A 22,708-nucleotide genomic window follows, 5' to 3' on the forward strand; every position below is an offset into this window, starting at 1 on the left:
CACCTCCACCAGATACACAGCACCACTATTGCTACCTACCAGACCGTTCAGATACACAGCTTACACTGATTCTACCTATCCAGACGTTCAGATACACACTCCACCTCTACACTGATTCTACACCAGACCGTTCAGATACACAGCCCACCTCTACACTGATTCTACCTATCCAGACTGTTCAGATACACAGCTCCACCTCTACACGATTCTACCTATCCAGACCGTTCAGATACACAGCTCCACCTCTACACTGATTCTACCTATCCAGACCGTTCAGATACACAGCTCCACCTCTACACTGATTCTACCTATCCAGACCGTTCAGATACACAGCCACACTACACTGATTCTACCTATCCAGACCGTTCAGATACACAGCTCCACCTCTACACTGATTCTACCTATCCAGACGTTCAGATACACAGCTCCACCTCTACACTGATTCTACCTATCCAGACCGTTCAGATACACAAGCTCCACCTCTACACTGATTCTACCTATCCAGACGTTCAGATACACAGCTCCACCTCTACACTGATTCTACCTATCCAGACGTTCAGATACACAGCTCCACAACACTGATTCTACCTATCCAGACCGTTCAGATACACAGCTCCACCTCTACACTGATTCTACCTATCCAGACTGTTCAGATACACAGCTACACTGATTCTACCTACTCCAGACCGTTCAAGACACAAGCTACACTGATTCTACCTATCCAGACCGTTCAGATACACAGCTCACACTGATTCTACCTATCCAGACCGTTCAGATAAACAGCTCACCCTCTACACTGATTCTACCTATCCAGACTGTTCAGATACACAAGCTCCACCTCTACACTGATTCCTACCTATCCAGACCGTTCAGATACACAGCTCCACCTCTACACTGATTCTACCTATCCAGACCGTTCAGATACACATCCACCTCTACACTGATCTACCTATCCAGACGTTCAGAACACAGCTCCACCTCTACACTGATTCTACCTATCCAGACCGTTCAGATACACAGCTCCACCTCTACACTGATTCTACCTATCCAGACCTTTTAGATCTCTATGTTGAATGGTTAGGGCTGTGTATCTGAACGGTCTGGATAGGTAGAATCAGTGTTGTGGTGGTGCTTCCACCAGATCACTTCCACCTTACAGATCTGCTCTCTCAGTCTCACCTGCAGTGGTCTGTGCCCAGATCAGTGGTGAGGGTGAGCTGCAGCGTGGCAGACAGAGGCAGGCTCTGGGTCTGACAGCACCAGCGGGTCACTGCCCTTCCAGCTCTGCCTGAAGGGCGGCACCTGGAGGGAAGGAAGACGACACAGCAGCCTGTCATGCCAGGGGCCTGGGGCTCAGACGGAGGGGATCGGCCTGAGCATTTAAAAATTAAAACAGACAGGGCTTTGATGAGACAAAGGACTCCTCATGATTAACATTTGATTTTACTTCCTGAATTGAATGATWTGAAATGAAATTGACCCCAACCCTGCAGTCTACCCAGCCACTGGGCCTTCAGTACCGTAGTAGCATAATCAGCCACACCCGCTGTGATGTCAGTTTACATGCCAATCCACACTGCTGTGTGTAGTCTGCATAATATGTGCTGCTATCATCACATCTGTGACATCAGAGCAGTAGAACGCTGCTCGTCCACTGTGGTCCTAATGAACACATAAATAACCAACAACCTATGACTGCCTGCCTGTCTCTATTGCGATTGCCTCGCTGTGTCTGCCAGCCACAGTCTAATACTGCAGAGTGCAGTCAGGACACCATGGCACTAGCAGTGCCCGGTGAAATAGTTTCACAGCTATGCCAAGCCGTCATCGGMAGAATTTAAGCTATGCTAGATGTGAAGATCTCAACGCCGGTTCATGTTGATAAACTTAGTGGACTTCAGTTTGTAGCGATGTTCTAATAATATAATACATGCCATTATTAAGCAGACACTTTTTTCAAAGCGACTAACAGTCCTATGCTTGCCATTAATTCATGGTATGGTGGTACAGGGACAAAAGAGCAAAGAGGCTGAAACGAGAGAGGACCTAAGTGAAATTTGTCAATAAGAAAGCTTGAAATAGACAGAGTTGAGTTGCTGAGGAGAAGATGGGGCAATCACTCATGAATGATAGAGAGACGGACACCCGCTACCTGTGAGAGGTCTTGTCTGCACGCCAGCTGTAGTACACCCAAGCAGGAAGTGAGCGTTCTGTTCCTGAGCTCATCTTGGAGAAGGAGGTACTCTACAGTCAGGCAGCACAGCACCCCAGGCTTGATGTCACATCCTCTAGGCAGAAATGACGACCAACATTCACAGACACAACACACTAGGCTTGGACGATATACCGTATGTACCGGCTGAATCTAAAACCGAAAATTGGCCCCTTGATAAAGGGCTACTTGCTGTTGTGTTCGATGGTGATCACTCGAGTCTGCAAGTGTTTGACAAAATTAGCATTGAGACGTTGCGCAGTCGACGTCCCAACCGTCACTTATAAATATAACAAAATAGCATGACTCACTTGCTACGAAACATGGGTACAGGGGACCTGGGGCAGCCACAGACGTTACTCCGATAGACAGTGAGAACGTTGTAAAAAAATACAAATAAATTTCTCTACAAAATATGTGATAGTATATCAGTCGCCAGTGATTTCATCAGCTGGTTTTAGCCTGTTGTAGCCTGCTTGCTGATAGTTAGCTTCACTGACAAACACTGGGATGGAATTTTAGATAGTTAGCTAAGGTCGGATGTTAGGCACTGAACTGATAMACAGCATGTAGCTTGTCACTTATTTACGATAGTTTGACAGCTTGCTGATGTTGTAGACATGTTCCCAGCAGTCAGTCCGTACCAAAGCACCAATCACTACGTTGTAACATTGGGTCAGCTAAACACACAGCAACAGACTCSCTACTGTACTGACTCGGGGCAGAGCAGGCTATTTATTAAAACTCGCTCATTGTGATGAAATAATGTTACTACATACAGGAGCTAGCTAGCTTAAGGGAAGGAGCATTGCATTTAGTGTTGCGTTAGCTGGTTGGTTATCTTCTCTTTGGTTTCATATGAAGTCACAGGCTCAGGCTTAGAGCTAAAGCATAGCTAGTTAATAATGGACAGTTTTCGTGTAACTTACATGATCAAACTTAACAAAAAAAACATGAAACTCCTTACCTATATGTAACAAAGACAAATTCGAAATTAAACTTCAAATTATTTGCAGATATCTTAATTTATTCGGACTATTTTTGAAGGCGTCGTTGTAGTGACTGTTGTTGCTAGGTAACATGGTAAAACGAATGGGAAGAAGTTGCTGCCAAGAGCGCGGAGTCGATAAGAGGCTTCCTCCAGGCTCAGTGGAGCCCTAGAGGAATCACCAACTAGCGTTTGAGGTTGACTGGTGAACGCGCAAAGTGTTCGTTTTGACACTCATAATGGGGGATTTAGACATATTCCGACTAACTGWATGATTTTCAATACCTTAAAAAATATATATAACTATCTAAAATGTGCCAAATAAATTATATGCAGCCCAGCTATGATTTGGTTTGCTAACTTGCTAGCTAAGTGGCTAGATGTCAAGATCAGGCTTCTTGGTTACAGCAGAGACAATCAATCCCCTCCTGGATCAAGATCCATGTTGTTTAAATTGTTTTGTTTTGTGCATCCCTTGTGTGCACTTCAGTTAATACCGAATACCCCATTATGGTACAGAAACTGTAGAAAAACCCTAGCACACACACACACTAGTGAAATGACTAGTCAAAAATCACAACTTTGCTAACTTACTAAAAAGAGGCAAACATACACATATGCAGATCAACCATAATACAAACATAAATATGAAAAACAATGTCTATCTCCTACTACTCGATGACCTTTGACACTTCTGGTCTTTTCTCTAACTGCCATCGTTAGCTTCATCTTGCTAGCCAGGGAAGTGATACCAGCAATTWTCTGTGTTGGGGAGGGCTCTGATGTTTTCCAACCTGTTCACATAACCACAAACTCATTAAGCTGTTGGAGTGTGGATGTTACATAATAACACAACTTAATTTCATCATCTTTTCCCCTGGCTAGGTTTGCTTTGACCACACCCCCATATTCAACACAGAAAAACAACATGACTCCTTGGGTCAAAAGGAAAGTCTGAGTCTTAATGAAAGTGCAGGCATGTGGCAACAGAAACAATTGAGCAACATCTGGAGCTGAGCCCTCTACATAAACATCATGATCAAAGCGAGAACACGGCGCTCTTCTCCTCTCAAACGGTTCAAAGCAGACCTGGAATCTAATACTATTTGAAATTAATTTCAAATACTTTAGCTGTGCTTGATTGAGCTTGCCTGGCACAATGGATCCACTTGAATAGTCGCAAACCCCGCCCATCTGGCACTCCGACCAGGCTAGAGCAAACGCTGAAAGTATTTGAAAGATTTCAAATAGTATTTGAATCCAGGTCTGGATCTCCAACTCCCTTCAAAAGGGAGACTGGAGGCCAAGAGAGACTTCTACTGAGGGGTGGGAAAATGGTTGATTCGAAGGGGATAGGAGATGGAGATGATGAAATCCTATGAAAGATAAGACAGGATGGATTAGTTGAGAACAGAGAAGAAGAGGAGAGGGTGAATGAGAAGTCTAAAATAGCTGAGAAACATGCTTGTTTGTGTTTCTATGGTTGTGAAGGAAGAACTTTTCCATTCCAGACAACTTCACACAGGCATACACACGCTGGGATAATAACCTTGGTGAGGGCCTGGCTGATGTACAGTAGGGCTGGGCTGGTGACGGGGTGGCGGAAGTCTGAGGTGGAGAACAGCAGCACTGTTATCTTCAGGTAAATTATCTGAAAACAGAGAGAGAGAGAGAGAGAGAGAGAGAGAGAGAGAGCACAACAGAGAAATAGAGAGTGAGAGAGACGTCACCAACACGTCAACTTGACAGAACACTGTCAAACAGAACAAAACAATTTCCACAGAAGTCGGGAGCTCACTGTCAGAAAACGAATGGAACAGAATCCACATTTGTCAGACGGCTATTTCCCAGTCTTTTTTCCTGACCTGACATGTTGTACAGTGTTTCACGCAGAAAAATATAATAGTTCAGTGACAACAAGAGGTAGGAACCAGAACCATATAAGTACCATATCGAGGCGAGGAAAGACGGCCCGACCCTTGACCTCTAGTACCTCCTCCAAGCTGTGAGCGTTCTCTCCCAGGGCCGTCTGCGTCGCCTTGGAGGCAGCTTCAGGAAACAGCTGATATAGACCATACATCTGCCTGGAAGGCTGCAGGGAGAGACAGGACATTATGATCACAAGTTACATAAAAAAAAGCCCAAACCAGGACCATTACTGGCTTAGGACAGCAACATCTATAGTACATAAACCTGTAGTGCAGTCTGGTGGACTCCTGGTGGTCAACTTATCCGCATACGCCTCCAGAAAGCCAAATCATTTCTGAGGGCCAGAGAAAGGCACAGTAGTTAACTGAAATAGGCTATCCATTTACAGGTAGATATAGCAATATATTTGTTTTCAGAGCTATTTATATTTGTGTATATACAAATATCAGCATGAATWCCATGTTGAAATGGCTGAGGTAAACTCCACTAACCTGTGGTTGGAGTTTGTTGCCCACAGTCAGACTGGAGTGGTTAGACTTCTGCGTCCTGGCCAGGATGATACACTGGTGGTCAGCAGGATGGCCCTGGAGCAGGCCCTTCAGWTCACTGTAGCTCTCTGGAGCTGGGAGGAGTAGAGGACAGGTTTACAGTGAACATGGGTGGAGACATTCTGAAATAACCACTAAGGGGAAATGTACACTGAGTGTACAAAACATTAAGAACAYCTTCCTAATATTGAGTTGGGTGTCAAAATCTTTCCACAGGGATGCTGGCCCATGTTGACCCYGATACTTCCCAAAGTTGTGTCAAGTTGGCTGGATATCATTTGGGTGGTGGACCATTTTTGATACACACAGGAAACTGTGGAGTGTGAAAAACCCAGCAGCGTTGCAGTTCTTGACACATTCAAACTGGTGCGACTGGCACCTATTACCATACCCCGTTCAAAGGCACTTAAATCAGTTGTCTTGCCCTTCACCCTGTGATGGCACATATATGTCTCAATCGTCTCAAGGCTTAAAAATCCTTCTCTAAACTGTCTCCACGCCTTCATCTACACTGATTGACGTGGATTTAACAAGTGACATCAATAAGGGATCATAGACTGACCAGGTGAAAGCTATGTCATGGAAAGAGCAGGTGTTCTTAATGTTTTGTATATTGTTTTGTTAGAGAACTCAAGAGAAAAAGGATGTTAAAATTCAATAAACATTTTTTTAAATCAATTTATATAAATCAATATTAGCTTTCAATTTGGAACCAGAAAATCATTTGAGGTGTAGATGTAGTAAGGAATTAGTCCTTTACCTATACAAAATGGATCATATAACACAGGGTCTTACCTCAAAGTGTATGGGAGCTCTGCTTTACCTGCCTCTGTCTGGGCTTTCCTCTCCTCCTTGCTCAGCTGAGTTTTAGTTGCAGGCTCTTCATCCTTCTCTTATTCCTCATGCTCTCCTCCCTCGCTTTCCTGATCAGAATATAGGTCTGAGTGGCTATCCTCCTCAGATTCCTCCTCTTCACCTCCCTCTTCATCGTCACCCCCCTCCATTGCTTCCTCCTCCTTCTTGATGTTCCACTTCCCATCCTATAAAGAGAAACAGAAGGCATGGTTACTCATATTGGGATAGGGATGATGACATCAAAACCCATAAACATGATGGTCAACTCATATTAGAAACTGGGTGGTTCGAGCTCTGATTGCTAATTGGCTGACAGCCGTGATATATCAGACCGTATACCACGGCTATGACAAAACAATAATTTTTACTGCTTTAATTACGTTGGTAAACAGTTTATAATAGCAGTAAGGCACCTAGGGGGTTTATGAGATATGGCCAATGTACCACGGCTAAGGGTTGTGTCCAGGCACTCCACATTGCATCGTGCTTAAGAACAGCCCTTAGCCGTGGTATACTAGCCATATACCACACCCCCTCTGGTCTTATTGCTTAAATTACCCACAGACATACAATAAGGTTAAGATAATCACCATCATTGGCTTCTTTAGGAAATGCGTCAGCAGACGTTGTCCCCTAAGGATCGCTGCTCCTCCAATCAAAATCCCTGGATTAACATAGAGGTTGGCGCTAAACTAAAGGACGACCGCACACAGGGCTATCGCAGACAACCCTAATGCTATGGCGAGGACAGAAACAAGTACAAGAAGTCCAGCTACGACCTCCAAAGAGTCATCAAAAGGACAATATAGGAATAAGGTGGAATCATACTACACAGGCTCTGACACCCTCCGCATGTGGCAGGGGCTACAGTCCATTATTGATTAATAAAGGAAGACCCAGCCATGATTTGCCTAAMGATGCCTCTCTATCAGACAAAAAGTTACCTTGTCAGAGAGATTTAAATGGTTATCAAAATGTCCCGCCAGGGTAAGTCAACATGAAACACAGCCCTTAAGTGTTTCTAAAATCACATATGGKAAAAATGCATGATGGAAAAACCATTTCCCTGTTTGATGGCTAGGTTTTATGGGTATTATGACATTACCTCCACTGTGGGGCTATGACGACATATCCTCTAATAGGTGAGGGAAGCTCACCTTTTCCTGTTTGGACTTGAGGATGAGCTCCTCGAGGAGTTGCTGTCTGGACTTGGCTTTGTGGTTCCCCTTATTGTCCTTCTCTCCTGGGGTCTTCCTTCTCAGTAGACCTCCTCTGAAGTGGGACACAGTCAGCTTGGCTGGAGGACAGATGGATGAGAAAATGTCATCGTTATGGTCCCTACTTCAACAGATAGTATTTTTGTCTTTAAAAATAAGAGGCAGCACTACGTACATCTTTACTTACTCATAGATTACTTCCTATTTCTTTCTCTTTCTCTCCTCTACCCCCTTCTCTCTCTCGCCACAACTGGGCACAGCCCCCAGCTGTGCCCTGGACACCATATGTGAATTGATCGCCCCACATCTATCTTCAGAGTTTGTACTGTTAGGTGACCTAAACTGGGACATGCTTAACACCCCGGCCGTCCTACAATCTAAGCTAGATGCCCTCAATCTCACACAAATTATCAAGGAACCTACCAGGTACAACCCTAAATCCGGAACCATGGGCACCCTCTTAGATATCATCCTGACCAACTTGCCCTCTAAATACACCTCTGCTGTCTTCAACCAGGATCTCAGCGATCACTGCCTCATTGCCTGCATCCGTAATGGGTCCGCGGTCAAACGACCCCCCCTCATCACTGTCAAATGCTCCCTAAAACACTTTCTAATCGACCTGGCCCGGGTATCCTGGAAGGACCTCATCCCGTCAGTAGAGGATGCCTGGTTGCTATTCAAAAGTGTTTTCCCCACTATCTTAAATAAGTATGCCCCATTCAAAAAAATGTAGAACTAAGAACAGATATAGCCCTTGGTTCACCCCAGACCTGAATGCCCTTGACCAGCACAAAAACATCCTGTGGCGTTCTGCATTAGCATCGAATAGCCCCCGCGATATGCAACTTTTCAGGGAAGTCAGGAACCAATATACTCAGTCAGTTAGGAAAGCTAAGGCTAGCTTTTTCAAACAGAAATGTGCTTCCTGTAGCACTAATTCCAAAAAGTTTTGGGACACTGTAAAGTACATGGAGAGTAAGAGCACCTCCTCCCAGCTGCCCACTGCACTGAGGATAGGAAACACGATAAATCTACGATAATCGATAATTTCAATAAGCATTTTTCTACTGAAAGAGCTGCAAAATCTGGATCCCTACAAATCAGCTGGGATAGRCAAATTGTTGCAACACCTATTACTAGCCTATTCAACCTCTCTTTCGTATCGGGGGAGACAGTTTAGACCCAAACTGTTATAGACCTATATCCATCCTGCCCTGCCTTTCTAAAATCTTCGAAAGCCAAGTTAACAGATCACCGACCATTTCGAACCCCACCGTACCTTCTTCACTATGCAATCTGGTTTCCGAGCTGGTCATGGGTGCACCTCAGCCACGCTCAAGGTCCTAAATGATATTATAACCGCCATCGATAAAAGACAGTACTGTGCAGCTGTCAACATCGACCTGGCCAAGGCTTTCGACTCTGTCAATCACCACATTCTTATCCGCAGACTCAATAGCCTTGGCTTCTCAAATGACCGCCTCGCCTGGTTCACCAACTACTTCTCAGATAGAGTTCAGTGTGTCAAATCGGAGGGCCTGTTGTCCGGACCTCTGGCAGTCTCTATGTGGGTGCCACAGGGTTAAATTCTCGGGCCGACTCTTTTCTCTGTATATATCAATGATGTCACTCTTGCTGCTGGTGATTCTCTGATCCACCTCTACGTAGACGACACCATTCTGTATACATCTGGCCCTTCTTTGGACACTGTGCTAACAAACCTCCAAATGAGCATCAACACCATACAACTCTCCTCTAAGTGCTTGCTCTTCAACCGATTGCTTCCCGCACCCTCCTGCCCGAATAGCATCACTACTCTGGACGGTTCTGACCTAGAAAATGTGGACAACTACAAATACTGTCGTGGAAATATTTGGTCAATCATATTTCATATATACCAGAGCATGTGAGTTCAAATAGACGTTTTATTACTTCATAATAAAAGCCGAGCTGGATCATGAAAACAACTGCCTTCCGTTCTTGGCACAGAATACTGATACATTTGTCCTTCTTACGTCATACTCATAGTAACTCCTCTTAATGGCTCATCACCTCTGGCATTTAGCCACCGTTATCATATTGCCTTCATATTAGGACATGCAACCTGTAGAGTCACGTAGGACCATAGCAACAGACCTTGGCACTCTACAGGAATAACCTGTAGATGTTAATAATACATGTTATCCTGCTTACTCCTCTGAAGGGAACACCCCTGTTCTGGAAAAAAACCAAGAGGTGTAACCATAGTTGGCCATAACAGTTACAAGAATAACCACGTGCATGTCTAATGGTGTCAAATGACCTAGAGCACATACACGTACACTAGTTTTACTGGCTCCTTCTGAAATAAATAATTGCCACATATGTACTGAAAAATTCACAGTATATCTAGGTGTCTGGTTAGACTGTAAACTCTCCTTCCAGACTTAGGGTCTCCTTCCAGACTTAAGCATCTCCAATCCAAARTTAAATCTAGAATCGGCTTCCTATTTCGCAACAAAGCCTCCTTCACTCATGCTGCCAAACATACCCTCGTAAAACTTACTATCCTTCCGATCCTCGACTTCGGCGATGTCATTTACAAAATAGCCTCCAACACTCTACTCAGCAAACTGGATGTAGTCTATCACAGTGCYGTCCGTTTTGTCACCAAAGCCCCATATACTACCCACCACTGCGACCTGTATGCTCTCGTTGGCTGGCCCTCACTACATATTCGTCACCAAACCCAGTGTCTCCAGGTCATCTATAAGTCTTTGCTAGGTGAAGCCCCGCCTTATCCCAGCTCACTGGTCACCATAGCAACACTCACCCATAGCACACGCTCCAGCAGGTATATTTCACTGGTCATCCCCAAAGCCAACACTTCCTTTGGCGCCTTTCCTTCCAGTTCTCTGCTGCCAATGACTGGAACGAATTGCAAAAATCACTGAAGCTGGTGTCTTATATCTCCCTCTCTAACTTTAAGCATCAGCTGTCAGAGCAGCTTACCRATCACTGTACCTGTACACAGCCAATCTGTAAATAGCWCACCCAACTACCTCATCCCCATATTATTACTTACMCTCTTGCTCTTTTGCACCCCAGTATCTCTACTTGCACATCATCATCTGCACATCTATCACTCCAGTGTTAATACTTAAATTGTAATTAGTTCGCCTCTACGGCCTATTGATTGCCTTACCTCCCTAATCTTCTACATCTGCACACACTGTACATAGATTTGTCTATAGTGTTATTGACTGTACGTTTGTTTATGTGTAACTCTGTGTTGTTGTTTTTGTCACACTGCTTTGCTTTATTTGGCCAGGTCGCAGTTGTAAATGAGAACTTGTTCTCAACTGACATACCTGGTTAAATTAAAGTAAAATAAAAAATAAATAAAAAKACATCTCCTCCACCCCTTCTTGCTCTCTCTCACCCTGGTCTACAGCTCCCCACCAATTGTGTGAAGTCTAGGGTCATTGTGTATCTCACCTGAGAGGATTCCTTTCTCATCGGCTTCATCATCACTGTCTACCAAGTCGTTGAGCTTCTCCATCTCAGACAGAGACTGGTCGGTGTGGGTCAACTCCTYCTCATTCAGGTTGTACATGTCCTTCTCCCCCACAACACACATATTTGAGAGCACAGGGTCAGACAAAGTGTAGCCGCTTTTAGCAATGCGGTTGTATTTACATACACTAGCCTTGCTCCCTATTGTATTGGGTTGTAAAAAAAGTCAGCGCGAAGCCAAGAGTTAAATAAAATTCTATGTCCAACTTAYTGTGCGGTTTTAAATACATCCTCGTTGCTAAAAGCAGCTAGCCAAAGTGCAGCTCTGCTGGAGATAGTTTTGTGATTTATGTAAAATGGGCAGAGAAGAGAACAGAGACGTGTGTTCCCCTGTATCGGATCTTACATGTCTCTCCATTGAAAACCAATCTCCTCTGGGTTCATGTTGGTGTCATATTCCCCAAAGCGTCGGTCTATGAATTTATTGGCCTTTTCCTTCGTCATATATTCATTCAGTAGTGTCTCTTTTTTTCTCTGGGGGAAGAAATTAGTTGCAAACTGCTCTTGATGTTATTTAGCCTCCATCTAGCCTGGTCCCATATCCGTTTGTGCTGTCAACTCTTATGGACAATCAGTGACCATAGGAGTAGGTAAGACAATAAACATATCTAGAACAAGCCTGGATCCATCCACGCCAGAATCTGTAACACTTAATGACCCACTACACTCAGTGTAACCATTACGCCGTGTCTTCATTACTACCGCTTTACCTTGTTGATGGCTAGTTGAATCGAAAGGGTACATAAACCCCTTGAATGTACAGTTGAAGTCGGAAGTTTACATACACTTAGGTTGGAGTCATTGAAACTCGTTTTTCAACCATTTCACAAATTTCTTGTTAACAAACTATAGTTTTGGCAAGTCATTTAGGACATCTACTTCGTGCATGACACAAGTMATTTTTCCAACAATTGTTTACAGACAGATTATTTCACTTAATCACAATTCCAGTGGGTCAGAAGTTAACATGCAYTAARTTGACTGTGCCTTTAAACAACCTGGATAATTCSAGAAAATTATGTCATGGCTTTAGAAGCTTCTGATAGGCTAATTGACATCATTTGAGTCAATTGGAGGTGTACCTGTGGATGTATTTCAAGGCCTACCTTCAAACTCAGTGCCTCTTTGCTTGACATCATGGGAAAATCAAAAGAAATCAGCCAAGATCTTTTTTTTTTTTTTTTAGACCTCCACAAGTCTGGTTCATCCTTGGGAGCAATTTCCAAATGCCTGAAGGTACCACGTTCATCTGTACAAACAATAGCACGCAAGTATAAACACCATGGGACCACGCAGCCGTCATACCGCTCAGGAAGGAGACGCGTTCTGTCTCCTAGAGATGAACGTACTTTGGTGCGAAAAGTGCAATCAATCCCAGAACAACAGCAAAGGACCTTGTGAAGATGCTGGAGGAAACGGGTACAAAAGTATCTATATCCACAGTAAAACGWGTCCTATATCGACATAACCTAAAAGGCTGCTCAGCAAGGAAGAAGCCACTTCTCCAAAACCGCCATAAAAAAGCCTTGCAACTGCACATGGGGACAAAGATCGTACTTTTTGGAGAAATGTCCTCTGGTCTGATGAAACAAAAATAGAACTGTTTGGCCATAATAACCATCGTTATGTTTGGAGGAAAAAGGGGGATGCTTGCAAGCCGAACACCATCCCAACCGTGAAGCATAGGGGTGGCAGCATCATGTTGTGGGGGTGCTTGCTGCAGGAGGGACTGGTGCACTTCACAAAATAGATGGCATCATGAGGTAGGAAAATKATGTGGATATATTTAAGGAACATCTCAAGACATCAGTCAGGAAGTTAAAGCTTGGTCGCAAATGGGTCTTCCAAGTGGACAATGACCCCAAGCATACTTCCAAAGTTGTGGCAAAATGGCTTAAGGACAACAAAGTCAAGGTATTGGAGTGGCTATCACAGTCCTGACCTCAATCTCATAGAAGATTTGTGGGCAGAACTGAAAAAGCATGTGCGAGCAAGGAGGCCTACAAACCTGACCCAGTTACACCAGCTCTGTCAGGAGGAATGGGCCAAAATTCACCCAACTTATTGTAGAAGCTTGTGGAAGGCTACTCGAAACGTTTGACCCAAGTTAAACAATTTAAAGGCAATGCTACCAAATACTAATTGAGTGTATGTAAACTTCTGACCCACTGGGGATGTGATGAAAGAAATCAAATCTGAAATAAATCATTCTCTCCACTATGATTCTGACATTTCACATTCTTAAAATGTAAGTGGTGATCCTAACTGACCTAAGACAGGGAATTTTTACTATGATTAAATGTCAGGAATTGTGAAAAACTGAGTTTAAATGTATTTGGCCAAGGTGTATGTAAACTTCCGACTTCAACTGTATTTTAGAGAATGTCATTATTTGGCTTTGTTTCACGACAGAAATCCAGCAAGTACGGGGTCAATGTTTGTAGTAGGAGGGCGACTCCTCGTGATTTGACCTGCAAGGAATATTATACAGCATCGCCTTCTGTAAACCCCTAACAGTGCACTTATATAGCCAACTAAAAAGAGAGCATCTTTGGTGCTATAAATAATTAGTTGTGCTAGTATCTTATACAATATAAAACCAGTGGTGGAAAAAGTAGCCAACCGTCATACTTGAGTAAAAGTAAAGATGCCTTAATAGAGAATGGCTCAAGTTAAAGTCACCCAGTAAAATTCTACTTGAGAAAGTCAAAGTATTTGGTTTAAAATATACTTAACTATCAAAAGTAAAAATCATTTCAAATTCCTTATATTAAGCAATCCAGATGGCACCATTTTGTTTTTTTAATTTACAGAAAGCCAGGGGCACACTCCAACACTGACATAATTTACAGAAAGCCAGGGGCACACTCCAACACTGACATAATTTACAAACAAAGCATGTCGTTTTAGTGAGTCCCCCAGATCAGAGGCAGTAGGGATGACCAGGGAGGTTTGGATAATAAGTGTGTGAATTGAACAATTTTCTTGTCCTGCTAAGCATTCAAAATGTAATGAGTACTTTTGGGTGTCAAGGAAAATGTATGGAGTAAAAAGTACAATATTTTCTTAAGGAATGTAGTTTAGTAAAAGTAGTCAAAAAATATAAATAGTAGAGTACAGATACCCAAAAAATAAAACTTTAGTACTTTACAGCACTGTATAAAACAAATGTAATCTTGAAGACAATCATCTAATATTTAATTGAAATCAAACAAAAACAAATTGGTTTTGAAGGAAGGATTTTTATTAATGGTTAAAAAACAAACAGTTCCATGACAAATGGTAGTGAAGCGATAGATGGTATGATGACACGTTTGTATGGGAAATAGTTCAAAGAATACATTGCTGCGAGTTTAAAACAATTGACCACAAATAAAATAAAATAAATTGCACAACAAATTGCAAAGTAAAAGTGAGTTACAGTCATAATGAAAAGAGACAGACATACAAGCTCAAAGCCTTAGTTTCATGCCATGCAGTCCTTCAGGTTCAGGGAACAGGCTAATGTTCTCAGCTTACATCATGTAATATAGCAGGTTTATAACAGCCTTGTCCTAGAGCAGTTATTACAGCCTTGCCAACTCCTTTGGTCATTCTCAAGACTGCACAAACTGATCTGGGACAAGGCTAGATTTTTTTTATAGTGGTCTAAACCAAGCTTCACAGACAAGTGGAATTAATTAATGACATTATCCGGTATTTATACCTATCTGCTTGCCAACCATTTTAAAAGACAAGGTGTAAGATCGCTAGTCTGGTCCCAGATCTGTTTGTGTTGTCTTGCCAATTCCTATCGTCACAGTTTGGCATGGCAGCACAAACAGATCTGGGACCAGGCTGTAAGATCTCACCAACTACATTGATTACTGTACTATATCTCCATAGGGTSTTGAGTGCAACTTGAAAGCGAGATGTTTCTTGAGACAGTCTTTTCATTTCAGAGGGGTTTCACAGGATAGTCCATTGAGGTGTGGTCACTGGTTATGCATGCAGCGTTAAAATAGTGAGATGTGCCTTAAAAGCAACGGTATTCCTACATTCCATATACCCACTATTAGCCTGAATCCAGATGGAATGGTTTCSTTTCACCCTCTGTTTGGATCCAGGCAAGCCTACGTTTTTCTCTAAAAGCAAATGGTAAAACAGTGAGTTCCAGGCAGTGCTATATTGTAATTGAGGTGTTTCAGTTCACAGGGCTCTCACAGCAAGTGAAAATGACTCAATTTCTTTTGTTGTTGAGAATAACAAAAGACTATAGCTATATCATTAACCATACAAAATCTGTATTCTCTTGTAACTGTAGCCATATTTTGTCCTCTTATGTTCCATTTGTCTTTCCTGTGATTGGTGCGATTAGGTTAGGAAGGAGGGGAGAGCTAAAGCAAGCCAAGGATACAGGATTATATAACAAAACCTTCTGCCCTAGTCTCTACACATTCCTGCCACATGACCATACAGCCTGTGTAGACCGATGCAATACCAGCAGTCTCACCAGGTACCACCAACACTGGTTGATAGAGGTGGTGACTGATATTCTCAACATGATTTGAGTTCTTACGGGACGCAGGGCACACGTACATGATGAGTCACACAATGAATCTGTATAAATGGTAGTGTTTTACCTTGGCCATCGGGCCCTTTTATATACACCCACCAGTTATACTGCAGAGAGGAAAACACGCTCTTGTACCCAATGCTGTTTGAGTGAACAGATTTAACGCTAATATTAGACATCAGAAATTAGCACCGTGCAGTTGGTAGTTTTTAAATCTTGAATCAGTTTCCACCAGTTTAATTAAGTGATAGTTCAAGCGTTTATTTGCTTTTCCTTGTTTAGTTTTTTAAAAAGACACTGATACAATCCCAATACATTCTAGTGGTTAAATCAGGTTTTAGTAAAACACATTTTTTTTWAACAAATAAAAAAGGGAAATAAAAATCTACTGCTCACTTAAAGTAGCAAGCCTAAATAGACAAGCGTAAGAAGCCACACAGCTGCACTGAACCAGACCGATTGCACACAGTCATTCACCACAGAGCGACCGTTTTTAAAACTTCGTAAGCGATTGACCCTTTTTTTTTTAATATATATATAAAATTGGCACACACTAGGAGGTGAACACAGAGTTATAAAGCCAGACAAATAATACTAAGCATGTAGGGTCAAAGGTTGTGGCTCGCTCAAGGGGAAGCGAAGGGTTACAAAGCGTAAGAGGGGAGGTCTGGTCTAGGGTTCCTTTGCTTTTCCTTCCTTTTCTTCAGTCTTCTTCTTGTTTTTCTTGAGGAAGGAAGGAGTGCGGAACTTCTTCTTCTTCTTGGAAGGCGATTTGCTGGGGGATTCGTCGCCGTCCTGTTCGCAGTCTTGGTCGCCGGCAGCATCAGCAGGCTCCTCTCCCACGGCGGTGGGCTGTTCGGTGGCAGCGGGAGTGGCAGGATCTTCGGCAGGGAGGGCGGGGACTGGGGCGTCAGAGGGTTCATCGTCTGGGGTCAGGTCAGGGAGGGTCTGTCTCAGTGTAGCCTGATCACTCTCATCCTTATAGGTGTGCTCCAGCTGAGAATCTGTGAGGAAGGGGAGGAAATGGTTCATCTGTGGGGAGGGGAAGGAAATGGTTCATCTGCAGGGCCTGCAAAGCGGCTGCAATGCAGACAAAAAAACTACCGTTTCAAAGCCAATAAGAGATTTAGCTATTAACATATCACTTTACTCTCACTTGGGAGGAGTGATATCTCCAATTTCCTTCTGCAATCATTTAGTCTTTGTTCCATAGTCCAACTTGTGGAGGACACATAACTAAAGGCCTGTATCACTATATCATCCATGAAAACTGACAGGCTACAGTACTTCTGCAGATCAGAATCTTTAGGCACCAATCAAACAGCATGCTCCTCAGCCGAGGCATGCCTATATATAGTACAACACTAGCCATCTCCACCGACTAGCTTTACATTGACGACTCAGACAAGTACAACACTAGATCATTCCACAAAGCCAAGCCCAACAAWGATTTAATGCTCAAAAWATATATATWAAAAAAAATCTGTCCTTTCCAGCAAACTATTGTGGACATGTATCCAGGCCGGCACAGTACAGCTTGGCTCAGTAGTGTGAAAAGGGTCCAGGAAGACCATATTCATGTGCTCCAAGTATTTAATCATTGATTTATTCAGATACACATGTATATTCAGTGCAGAGGGATCTTGTAGTGTTGACTAGCGTGCTCCTCGCTAATATCCATCGGTACAGTGCATCAACTTCATGCTGCTGTAGAACCATTGTACAGCGTCAGCAGTTGGTCTCCCTTTCTGACCGTGCACACAACAAACCAGACAATGTGCWCCATTTCCAACTTGTATTACTTGCAAATATTGGATGTCAACATTAGACTAATTATCCACAGAAGTGTTGAAGCTCCTCAAAATGTAGTCAAAGATAAAGCATAACACAGAGCACTGAGAAAAAACAGCTGTTTATCACCTCACCGCTAAGCCAACAGCAAGCTTCACACTTAGCAAAGCGACAAAAGCATTTATTCTACTACAGCCAAATACATGAACGCTGTATACCTGAGATTGGGCTCATCTGGAAAAGAAATATAACATTCAATAAATAAAAACAACTACATACATTACCCATTTCATGTGAATCGTAATGCAGGAACTTAGGGATTTAATATAGATTTATTATAAGRTGTTTGCATGTAATACTCAAAAGGTTAAAGTTCACAATAGGTCAACTCCGGGAAGGAATAGAAACCTAAAACGAGATGTGTTGCTGGGTCTCTCTCAGATCTCTCCACTGTCACGGACCATAAACTGTATGCGAATAAKGCCATAGAGGATGGGTGTCCAACATTTCTGAGTGGTGTTCAGTTCAGACAGGAGAGAAACCTATCCATCCTATGAGTCACCATATGAATCATAACTATGTGACAAATCAATGATCTCTACGTATGGTTTTGGGATTTTGCACTATGAAGACAAGCCTGAGAACAGAGGCCGCCATTTTGTCTTTTGTACATCAATCTCATAATTTGTGAAATCTTTTAGGACAGGGAGGACCTCTGAATTGGCACCTGGCAACAAAAGGAAATACGAATGAAAGAACAGGAARTCAAGGACCATAGTGAGRAGGAATAGATACTCAACCCTAGTGGATGGGTTTGGGCCACGGAGCAGGAGAACGAGAGAGAGGAGGAAGAGTCGGAAAAGTGAAGCCATGCAAGGAACGGAGGAGGGGTTAATGGTTTGATCACAAGCCATGAGGGTGGAGGTGGCTGGAACAGTACGTACTTACTATGGCAACAGGTACTCTTTAGCATTCCCATCTCCTGATAGTAACGCAGCCACAAAAAAGAAGAAGAAGCACAGGTAGAAACACACGTCTATAGATGCAGGTCAATCACAGCCACCACAGTGTTAAAATTATAACATCAAAATGAAAATAGGAGAAACAGGAGAAATTAAATTTWAAAAAAGAATGGCGACAAGCCATTCTTAGGACTCCAAAAGATGGAGAATGGAGAAGTGAACAGGGATTGGAACTAACGTAAAACATGTGTTACAGTCTTATAAGACCATCTTTGATTAGATTACACCAGTAAATGGCCTAGTAAAGAGAACACAGTTCGTCATGGTTTATACTGGGAGAGCACAGCCTGACTTGTGAATGTCAGGTGATAACTATGTCCCTCACAGGGCGCCATAGATCTTGATGCATTCATTCTTGTATAAGCCATGGCAAGTGTCTGAGAAAGACTGTTCTTTATGGTTTTAGAACCAGTAGTCTCATTATATTAGACATTCTCCTGCCATATGGTTTTAGAACCAGTATGTCACTATATTGGACATTCTCTTGCCGTCGTTAAAAGGTGTAATCCAACCGTAATAAAGACCAAGAGGGATAAATATAATAAATAAAAAATRTTAAATTATCATAATCCACTTCAATCTTAATCTCATGTAAGAAAGAAAAATCACCCAGCTGTCTAAAAGTTACAGCTCTTTGGCATAGTACCCATTTGTAGAAATCTACTGATCTTGAGGAATCATAATCTAAGAGGATATTCCTTGGAATGAAAATGTCCTCCATCTGAATTCCACTGAACATTACCTGCTCTTACAGTTGGTTTGTTTCATAATCCAATTCACCCCTATCGACCTCGATTAGCCTCAAACCTCTTGGCCTGTTATTACACATTAAACATCGCATTCAACAGCACCTACAGTTACAATGTTAAAGACATCAAAGGGAAACATAGAAAGGAAGCCCAGTCCCAGCATTTCTTGTTGTTGACCCTTGACCCTGAATGTTGTCACTCAATAGTCGCCCAGATGAAGCCATGCTGAAATGTTGTGTTGCCGGGCAGACTAGCACAACTAACCTTCCTCTGCTTTGACAGGGGTGCTGGGTGGTGTGCGGGTCGGACTTTGACCCTTTGCCTCTTCCTCAGGCTCTGGTAACGCATCTGAGGAGTCTGGGGGAGGAAATTAAATCAAACCTTATTTAAAGTCCATTTCACAAATGAAATAGTTTGTCAACAGGTCAGATTAGAGCAATGAAATCATTGATTTTTCAAGATTGCCAATTACTGATTTCATTTTAAAAAAACACATCACCCTTAAACCACCACATACAGTAAATTAAAATAGCACAGTCAGAAAACAGCAGAGGAAAACACAGGTATTGATTATTATTAGAGGATAGACAGTCACACACTGAGGAAGTAACAAAGCTCCCAGTGGCAACAAGACCCATGTAAGTCCACCTTCACCCCAGAGAAGGAACCGCTTCCATTGGAGACACCAGATGATTAGTAGTAAACATTTACAAACCAACCCCAAAAGGACAACAGGTCCGTGTTAAGAGGAGGAGGAGGATGATGATGAAGGAAGAGTCTCTTTCCCAGGAGTGATTGATGAGAGGGGTCATTCATGTTCATTTGGGAAGGCTTCCTTGGAGAACCACAATCAGCATTAGGATTCCATTGGTTAAACAGAGCTCAGTCAAATCAGATGGTAGGGGAGGGTTGCAAAATTCTGGAAACTTACCCCAAAATTCCCAGGTTTTCCAGAAATKTCATCCTGGTTGAATGATTCCCAGTTGGAGGATTCCCTCCCCGCTGATTCCCTTTTGATTACGGGAATACTCCAACTGGTGGGATTTCTGGAAAACCTGGACCTTTTGCAACCTGAACCAGGAGGAAGGTGCATAGTCAGAAGACAGACGGGTGTTGAGGAATTGGGGATTGGGGGCCTAGTAGTGGGCAGGACAGGAGCAGGATTAACCCCAGAGAGAGAGAAGGGACAGGGACTCCAGTCAAAGGTCAGAGTGCAGGACGGAGAGCAGGAGGGCAGGCCAGAGTCAGTCTGCAGTCAGTCAGTACCTGGAACCTCAGTGAGGGCAGGCAGCTCTRTGTTGGTGGTGCTGAGAGCCTTCAGCACGGCACAGTGAAACTCCTTGTGAGGAGACTCTGAGGGGGACTCTTCCCCGTAGCCCCCAGTCCCCGACCCCGTGGACGTCCCTGGGCTCCCCTGACWGCCCCCCGACCCAGTCAGAATGTCTCGGCTGGGGAGAGAGGAGGAGGGAGAGGCAGCCTTGGAGGAGGCTGTGGGGKTAGGCTCAGAGACCCCAGGGATGACCAGTCCAACTCCAGCTCCCTGCTCTGGGATACAGAGGGGCTTTGGCGGCAGTGGGGGCTTCTGTGTTGAGGTAGAGGGGGACAGGCCCTGTCCAGGCCCAGCTGAAGAGARCTGGAAGGACTCTTCACCCTGTACTGGATGAATGATGCAACAACAGTTTCTCTCCATGTTGCTCTGCTTGGTGACGGGTCGTGGGCTCTGGGAGCTTTGTGGAGAACTACCTCAGACCCCATCGATTTATTGTGATTCTGTATCTTTGCTGTTTTGTCTTGCTACTGCTACTACTACTGCAAATTAATGGAGAAAATAGGGTATAAAATGGTGAAAACACTGCAGTTGGTTATTTTTCTGTCTAGGTCAAACGTGCCTTAAGAGCAGAACGGTGGCAGGTCTTACCATCGGGTCCTTTCTGTTTGAGTTCCACCTCTTTGCGGTAATCCTCCAGCTCCTGGTCATACTGTTTATTGAAGGGGTTAGGGCCTTTCTTGTTGATGATGACACGTGGCTGGTACTCCTTCTCTATGATGGCCTTAGACGCTGTCACTAGCTCCCCCTAGTGGTRCAGACAGGGAGGGACACAAGACAAATTCTTGCTAAAAACAGGCCTGTTGTGCGTCACAAAATAAAATCTTGTCACAATTTCAAATCGATGCTAACACTGACATTTTCTAAATAAGTTGATACTAGTATGGAGCATTTCAAAGCAGTTTGAGTCTGGACAATAGGGTCTATTCATGAAATCACACAGAGTAGCATCAGAGAGGTGAGAGGTCATGTGAGAGGTCATGGATGGTCAGGAAGTACCTTTCTAAAAGACTTAGCAGGGCTATTGGTCTCTGACAGGTCGAGGTCGGCAATAGTGTCCGTACAGTCAGACAGAGGGGCGTCCTGCAATAGTAAACTGAGTGAGGGGGGCATAACCCAGCCCAAGCACACACACACACACACACATACGTTCATAGTACTCACACACAGTCAAAATGCACACACACACACACACGTTCATAGTACTCACACACAGTCAAAACGCACACTCACACATTAAATGGTGTGTACACACACACACACACCCGTCCGTACACCAGGGTTTCCGTTAGCCGGTAATTGCTGGCATTTGGCAAAAATAAATACAAAATAAAGCCAATAAATACAATTGTTGCCGGCCAAATTGACCGGGAGAAAAACAACGGTAGGCAGACTATCAGCGCGTCACCCACCAGTTTACAATGTGAGCTGAAGGCAGTATATATTTTTAAAGCATACTTAATTGTTTGAAACCTGAATATTTYACTTCATATTATGAGGCATTGTTTGAAAATCCGACCAGAGTCGATTCTGTTAAAGACTTCATAGGCGGCGTGTGAGTTCCATTTCTACTGATCTGGGTGCTAGTTATGATTTTCATATGCGCATTTTCRTGGAACAGTTTCATTTMGATATTTTTTWAATKATTTACCCTTTATTTAACTAGGCAAGTCCGTTAAGAACAAATTCTTATTTACAATGATGGCCTACTGGGGAACAGTGGGTTAACTGCCTTGTTCAGGGGCAGAATGACAGATTTTTACCTGGCCTACCGGGGAACAGTGGGTTAACTGCCTTGTTCAGGGGCAGAATGACAGATTTTTACCTCATCAACTCAGGGAGACTGAGTACACCGTGATCATTGGCCTCTGCCATACGGACACACTGATACGCCGTGGCCTCTGCCATACGGACACACTGATACGCCGTGGCCTCTGCCATACGGACACACTGATAC

At 43.4% G+C, this 22,708-nt stretch overlaps 1 protein-coding gene across 17 annotated transcripts in view; it reads right to left on the reverse strand.

Annotated features, from left to right (window-relative positions):
- Positions 1-14,529: 14,529 nt before the first annotated feature.
- The window catches only part of LOC112070755 (alpha-adducin), a 21,124-nt gene continuing 12,945 nt past the window's right edge, over positions 14,530-22,708 (reverse strand). For 4 of the 17 annotated variants that reach the window (XM_070439103.1, XM_024138203.2, XM_024138204.2 and 1 more), the window contains 5 exons: positions 21,751-21,834; positions 21,343-21,499; positions 20,691-21,080; positions 19,689-19,781; positions 14,530-16,866 (listed from right to left, as the gene is read on the reverse strand). In XM_070439103.1, the coding sequence (XP_070295204.1) occupies positions 16,535-16,866; positions 19,689-19,781; positions 20,691-21,080; positions 21,343-21,499; positions 21,751-21,834 (1,056 nt within the window). In that variant the 3' untranslated portion in view covers positions 14,530-16,534. Of the gene's footprint in view, positions 16,867-17,871; positions 17,888-18,597; positions 18,636-19,688; positions 19,782-20,143; positions 20,256-20,355; positions 20,496-20,690; positions 21,081-21,342; positions 21,500-21,750; positions 21,835-22,708 lie in introns of those variants that run through there. The other 13 variants (XM_070439105.1, XM_070439102.1, XM_070439109.1 and 10 more) reach the window with 12 other exon arrangements.

The sequence above is a fragment of the Salvelinus sp. IW2-2015 genome, unplaced genomic scaffold, assembly GCF_002910315.2.
Source record: "Salvelinus sp. IW2-2015 unplaced genomic scaffold, ASM291031v2 Un_scaffold1416, whole genome shotgun sequence".
Taxonomy (NCBI): domain Eukaryota; kingdom Metazoa; phylum Chordata; class Actinopteri; order Salmoniformes; family Salmonidae; genus Salvelinus; species Salvelinus sp. IW2-2015.